Genomic DNA, 7,290 nt, shown 5'->3' with positions numbered 1-7,290 from the left:
CATCACGGTGTTCACGCATGTGGGAAGTCATACTGAAGAGTCGTGTCACGTGTGCACTGCCCTTGTAGTAGAAGTAGAAGTAGAACACAAGAGTTGAGAGGAATGGATTTCTACACACCCAATAGTTATGGGCTTTTTGAATCAAAACTGGCCAGAAGAATATGGGCTACATTGGATCATAAACAGCCCAACATATGCAGAAAAATTCAAATTGGTACCAGGCCCGTTTTGACTTTGACCTTGAACTCCTTTTGGAGCTTATTCACATTCATAGCACTTGTTTTCACATTACTTTTTGCAGATTTGAAAAGTTTTCATGAACTCCACGCTGGCACATTCATGATCTCGGACTTAAATGGATACAAATAAATAAGCCATGACTAATGCTTCACCATATGTGCCTGCTGAATTCATGTGTCACTTCCCACCTTTTGCCTAACTTTACTTCTCGCCAGAATCTTCCAAGTTTCCACACTACCTTAACCAACTTTAATTTGTCTAATATGTCCAGTCAATTGCTAAAAAATAACAAGTCAATAAAGGATTCCACTATTTTGATTTCTTCTTTTCTGAGATAAAAACTAATCAAGTCACCATTAGTCCATAACTTTAGTGGTTATGACTTTTAAATCAAACGTTGACTTCCCGTCCCCCCACTCCGTTTATGAATAATGATATTTGCTTTCTTTCTTGTTTGAGTTAGTTGTGTGTAGTAAATAAAATAGTAAGTGAACCATGTAGTAATTGTATCAGTCTAAAATGTACTCTACTATAGTCCGTAGTCTGTAGTAGTAATTGAGAATGGGAGTAATTGATAATAAATATAGTTGGTGGAAAAAAGAAACTATTGTGACAGCTAGCATGATGAGAACCCCATATATAATGTCTAACTCAGACTTTTCATTTTTTTCAGGTAGAACCATTTTTATTTATAAAGATGAGAAGACATCACATCTAACTCAAAACCTTAAGTGTAAAGTTAACGATCTTTCATTTTATAAATTTCTCACTCTTTCTTATTTTCTTTGATGTGAGACTAATTTCATACACTCCTCACACTCGCAACATTAACAATGTGGTTAAGACTTACGAGTGAATTTGCTAAAACATAACTGGACTTTGAAAGGTAGTTAATAAGACCCGAAAGAGACATGTTAATGTTAGTTACTTTGATTTTACCTCAAAAGCAGGGAAATTAAAGTCTTGCACCGTAATGCAACTATAGCGACCCTACTATCTTGATAACCATCACCTCACACATGAAGTCTCGTTCTTTTTCACAAACATATCAAGTCCTATACAACTTGTTCGGTCTCCTCCTTACAACTTCCATAACCTGTCAAGATCCACAAACCTTTCTTCCTTCATCCCCTTTGGTTTCATCCTGCTACAACAACTCTTCTTAAGGTACAGCATGCCTGCTTCATCGTTTCTGCCAGCTACTGCAAAATAAGGTTTGTCTTAGTCTCTCATTTTACGTGTATGCTAGTACTGCCAATGTAACGTGTCTATGGTTTCCTGGATTGTTGTAGTGATTAAATTAAAACTAGTGTTTATTATTGCAGCGATCAAATCATGGGGCTGTTGAAATGTGGAGCCTTGTTTTTGTGTGTGCTGCTTCTGTCCACAACCTGCTTGAGTAAAGAACAGCACATTCAGAAGATATATCCTGGCTTCAGTGCATCTAAGCTGGATTGGGACGATTATAATGGAATGTTCTTGCTATCCAACAACTCGGCTTTCGCCTTCGGATTCTTTGGTACCCTTGATGTTTCCTTGTTTGTTCTAGTAGTCCTTCACCTGAGTAGCTACAAAGTGGTTTGGACTGCCAACAGAGGCTTACTTGTTAGGAATTCTAATAGATTTGTGTTAAAACATAGCGGGAATGCATATTTGGAGGGTGGCAACGGTGTGGTTTGGTCAACAAACACAACAGGACAAAGAGTAAGATCCATGGAGTTGCAGGACTCAGGGAATTTGGTGTTGATTGGGGAAAATGGGACATCCATTTGGCAGAGTTTTCACCATCCCACTGATACTCTTTTGCCTGGTCAAACCTTTGTGGAAGGAATGACACTAAAAACCTTTCCCAACCGCAACAACTTGTTCCATTTTCTTGCTTACAAGGCAGGTGATTTGGTTCTCTATGCAGGATTTAAGCCCCCACAACAATACTGGTCAAGCCAAAAGAATTTCAGTGGCAAGATTCATTCTGCTTCTCTGGTGTCCAATTCATGGAATTTCTATGACAAGAATGGGGATTTGCTGGGGAGAACTGTTTTCTCTGACCATTCAGATCCTGACTCATTTTGGGTTGCTATTTTGGACCCTACAGGTGCCATCTCTTTCTATGATCTTAGCAAAGGGAAGGGTGCTTTGTGATCCTTACAATGTTTGTTTCTTTGAGAACTGGTGTGAATGCCCTGCACTTCTCAAATCTCGCTTTAACTGCAAGCCACCTAATATCTCAACTTGTTCTAGGACTTCTACGGAACTTCTATATGTTGGTGAGAAGCTTGACTATTTTGCACTTGATTATGTTGCACCGGTTTCAAAATCAAACCTGAATGCCTGCAAAGAAGCTTGTTTGGGAAACTGCTCTTGCCTTGTGCTTTTCTTTGAAAACAGCACCGGGAGATGCTTTCATTTTGATCAGACTGGAAGCTTCCAACGATTCAAGGGGGGTCCCGGCGGTTTTACTTCATATATGAAGGTGTCCATTGATGATGGAAATGACCACAAAAAGCAAAAGAATGGGATACTGCTAATTGTTGCCATAGTAGTCTTCACAGTTCTGGTCATTGTTAGTCTTGTGGCAGGGTTCTGGTACTATAACAAGAAGATGAATCTTGTTAAGCATGAACAAGACACATTGGAGGAGGATGATTTCTTGGATGGTCTCTCTGGAATGCCTACTCGATTTACTTATGGTGCTCTCTCTACGGTGACAAAGAATTTCTCCACAAAAATTGGTGAAGGAGGTTTTGGCTCTGTGTATCTTGGTGTGCTTGAAGATGGAACTCAGTTGGCTGTGAAAAAATTGGAAGGTCTTGGACAAGGGACAAAAGAGTTCAAGGCTGAAGTGTCTATAATTGGAAGCATTCATCATGTTCATCTGGTGAAGCTTAAAGGCTTCTGCGCTGAGGGTCCTCATCGCCTTCTCGTCTATGAATACATGGGGAGGGGCTCTCTGGACAAATGGATCTTCAAGAACAGTGAAAACACTTTCTTGTTGACTTGGGATACAAGGTTCAACATTGCAATAGGCACAGCCAAGGGATTGGCCTATCTTCATGAGGAGTGTGAGGTGAAGATTGTCCATTGTGATATTAAGCCGCAGAATGTTCTTCTTGATGATAATTTCACTGCTAAAGTTTCAGATTTCGGACTGGCTAAGCTAATGAACCGCGAACAAAGCCATGTGGTTACAACTCTAAGGGGCACAAGAGGGTATCTAGCACCAGAATGGATCACTAACTATGCAATTTCTGAGAAGAGTGATGTGTTCAGCTATGGCATGGTCTTGCTGGAGATTATTGGAGGAAGGAAGAACTATGATCAGTGGGAAGGCCCAGAGAAAGTGCATTTTCCTTCTTATGTCTTCAGAATGATGGAGGAAGGGAGACTGAGAGAAGTTATTGACAAAAGGATAGACATTGATGATAAGGATGAAAGGGCTATGATTGCTCTCAAAGTTGCTCTATGGTGTATACAAGATGATGTCAGTTTGAGACCTTCCATGACAAAGGTAGTTCAAATGCTTGAAGGTCTCTGCCCTGTACCTGATCCACCATTATCTCAGTCTAGTTCTTTCACAGCCTTCCTGAAAATGAGTAGTGGAGAAGCTTCTTCTTCAGGACAGGGAAGCTTCTATAGTAACGTGCCACTTTCTTGTGTTCAATTATCTGGTCCAAGATGATGATAAAGATGAGATGAATAGATACACTTTCCTTTTCTTTTTTCTTTTTGGTAACACCATCATATTCAAGTCAACTTGCACTTTTGCTTGTTACTTTTGGCCTAGTAAGTAACATCTTTTATGATGACAATGTTATTATATTGTAGCTTGGATTGCCAAAGCCATCAATTTTGTTAAACTAGAATGCATTTTGTTGTATATAGACTATTGTGTTGCTTATTTCCTGATTCGGATGAGAAATTTATTTGAGACAGAAACACAAATCTCAGTCTTGTTAGTTACAAACGTTGTTCTGCTTTGTTCTGTACTATAGTGTCCTCAAGATTTTTTGTCTCCATGGTCAGAAAGTAAACAATATCATATATGCCAGAAAAAGAAGGAAAATGAATAATGAAGGTGCAGATATACTAAAAGATCATAAATGGAAAGAGACAAAATCAGAGAGTAGTGTGTTGGAATCAGTATAGATTGCCTGCATTGAACAAATTGTAGCTGAATAATGAATTGTGAATGATACTGTTTCTCATCACGTCCATGCCAAATGGTGAGAATAGACATTCTGAAAAGGACTCAGTCTCAAACAAGATGTCACCTCACCTTATCATTTTATCAATGAGCCTGACATGTGAAATAAATAAATAATACTAACAATGATAAAAAGGAAATTATGGAGGACTATTATTCATTATAGATAAACAAGCACCTAATACATTTGGAGCCGTTGTTTTATGCCATTATTAAAACCTGTCACCTATATTGGAAGAGTATCTTGTTGACTTTTATGTTTCTTTGTTTCCCTTTCTTTAGTTTTATCACTTGTTTTCATAGAATCAGATCAATGGATGTTCTTGATCAAAAGTACATTATCCATGGACTGTTCTTTATTCCTTAGCATCTACCAAAATTTCATATTACCAAAGGATACAAATTACAACAGTGCAAGCCTCATTGTCACATACACATAAAAAGTTGCCTTCTCTTATTTATGCCATAAGGTATTTACAACCAGACACTCATCTCAGCAAAGTCAATCCCACTTAGGTACTACATAGTATAATAGGAACATCACTCAGAGACAGAGAGGTATGCATTAAAATGAGGCTGGCCATTAGCTCCATGAAAGACATTGCTGTGATCAGTTTGATGTTGGTGGTCTTTATCTTCCTCCTCTTCAGCATCCCAAAGGAATTTAGCATAAGAAGCCAGGACATAGCTGAAAAAGTTAAGGTTTACACATCAGATTCATCAACATATAAGAAATATCAGCATAAAAATGAAAACCATATAATATCTAACACTTTGCTAACAAAAGAAACAAAAACCAAATCTTGATCCATGAATATATATCTTACCAATCATCAGGGGCGCTTTTAACGGCTTGATCAAAATAGCCCTCAGCACGATCAGCATCCTTCTCTATTTGCCAAATTAAATCCGCATAGAGTGACAAAACAGTTGCATCACCAGGATTAGCCAAAATGGCTCTTTCAAGATATTCTTCGGCTTTAGGATAATCTCCACGAACCTATATTTGCAAATTGAATATCAGTAAACCATTCATAGAAACAGAGAAGACAGAGCACAATAGTTTTCTTAGATCTTCCATGTATTGATTAGTTTCAAAAAACAAGCTTTACCTCTTTTAAGAACTTAGCATAATTTCCAAGCAGAAGCGCATTGTTGGGGTTAGCTTGAATCATGGTTTGGTAATAAGCATCAGTCTTATCTGATTCCCAGCCACTTCCATCTGGGACTCTTCCACTGCCACCACATATCTTGCCACCATTACTCCCCATCCCACCACCAACAACCAAAGTCTGCAATCCCCTATTACCTCTCTCCTTCTCTTCACCACCATCTTCATCATATTCTACTAGGACTTGCCTATCTAAACCTGAGACTGAGAAGAGTTCTCTGATTGAAGGTTTCCCTTTTGTTGTGTGAGTCATCACTTGGTCACTTTCTTTGATCTTGGTACCATGCTGACTCTTGAGCACGTTACTACGTGGTATGCAACTCTTGTTGTCGTTATGCTTTGTTGGGCTTTGATGATCTGATGAGTCAGGCAAGTTTTGTCTTGGACTGGCAAATGATCTTGTTCTAGAAAATTGAAGAACCCTTTCTGCTTCAGGGGAGGATGGTTCCCTAGAATGGGGTATGAACGAGGTTGGTATTGGTGCGGAGGAGCTTCTTAGTAACATTGTTTTGCTGTTTAGAGAAAAAACACAGAAGACAATGAGAGAAAGAAGAAGTAGTTCAAGGTATATAATTGGAAGAGTGGAAGTGAGTGACAGAAATGAAGCATTACAAAAGCAGAATCATGCAGCATATATATTAGGTGAAAACTCAGGTGAAGTCAACTTCACATGATGTTGATATCTGAGAGCCGTTAGATGAAAATTTAGTCAAATCAGTCAAATCATCTAACTGCTCTCAAGTATCAACTTCACGTGAAGTCGACTGCACGTGAGTTTCCATCTATATATTATTAGAAGAGTTTTAAGTATATCGAGAATACCGTTGTTCCAGTTGTTTTAACCGTTGATTTGAATTATAAAAAATATATATAATATATATTAATTAAAATAAACCATTAAAATAACTGGAATACCGGTATTCTCAGATACACTTAAAATTTTTCCTATATTATTAGCATAGGACAATACTAGTTGGAGAGCACAAACCTGTAAGAGAAGAACACGTTGAGTGCAAGTTGTTGGGACCCTGTTCCCATGTACTGTGTTTTGTTTGAAGGCTGCTGAATTCTACGGCCAAGAATTGTTGTTGCATGTGACAGAAATGGAGTCAACATCATCATTCTATTCTTTCCAATAGTGAATAACCATGCGGCAAAATCTGCTTGGCTATGCTCAAGTAACTGCATATATTTTGTTTGTATACGGCATTTGCTTATGATTGCAACATTCCACAGCTTTGATAGCCAAAGAGGGTAGCTACACTGGAGTGGCAAAGTGGAAACAGACACATGCGATATTTTTATATCTTATATATTGTTGTCTTGTCACTACTCACTAAGCGTGAATGCACGATCAACTCAGACTCAATGATAATAAATCCATGATTCTCTAGTTTGTATTGTTCATAATTCTGCATTGATGAATATATTATATAGTGGTGCCAATAAAGTAACACAATAACATTTCATTGTGTTGGGATTGAGTATTGATGGACACACTTCAACATTATTACACTGGAGCGGGGTTATTATTATGATAATGATGAGTAATGAAAGAAAAGATAAGATAACAAGAACAGAACAAAACAAAAATTAGAGGACAAAAGAAGCATCTGGAGAAAAATAACGCGACAGAGACAGAGGCGTGGCACTAGCAAGTAAAATAAATATCTCA

At 38.1% G+C, this 7,290-nt stretch overlaps 1 protein-coding gene and 1 pseudogene across 1 annotated transcript; one reads left to right on the top strand and one right to left on the bottom strand.

Annotated features, from left to right (window-relative positions):
* Positions 1–1,230: 1,230 nt before the first annotated feature.
* Positions 1,231–4,119, top strand: LOC107459562 (G-type lectin S-receptor-like serine/threonine-protein kinase SD2-5; annotated as a pseudogene).
* Positions 4,120–4,875: 756 nt separating this feature from the next.
* LOC107459555 (uncharacterized) lies at positions 4,876–6,215 on the bottom strand. Its single transcript, XM_016077780.3, has 3 exons — positions 5,557–6,215; positions 5,272–5,444; positions 4,876–5,132 (listed from the first exon to the last, which is right to left on the bottom strand). Exons 1-3 carry the CDS (start codon positions 6,118–6,120, stop codon positions 4,985–4,987), a joined length of 885 nt encoding a protein of 294 aa, XP_015933266.1. The 5' UTR covers positions 6,121–6,215; the 3' UTR covers positions 4,876–4,984.
* Between the last annotated feature and the right edge of the window lie 1,075 nt (positions 6,216–7,290).

This window comes from Arachis duranensis, chromosome 7 (assembly GCF_000817695.3).
Source record: "Arachis duranensis cultivar V14167 chromosome 7, aradu.V14167.gnm2.J7QH, whole genome shotgun sequence".
Taxonomy (NCBI): Eukaryota; Viridiplantae; Streptophyta; class Magnoliopsida; order Fabales; family Fabaceae; genus Arachis; species Arachis duranensis.
This window is presented reverse-complemented; position numbering and strand designations above follow the sequence as displayed.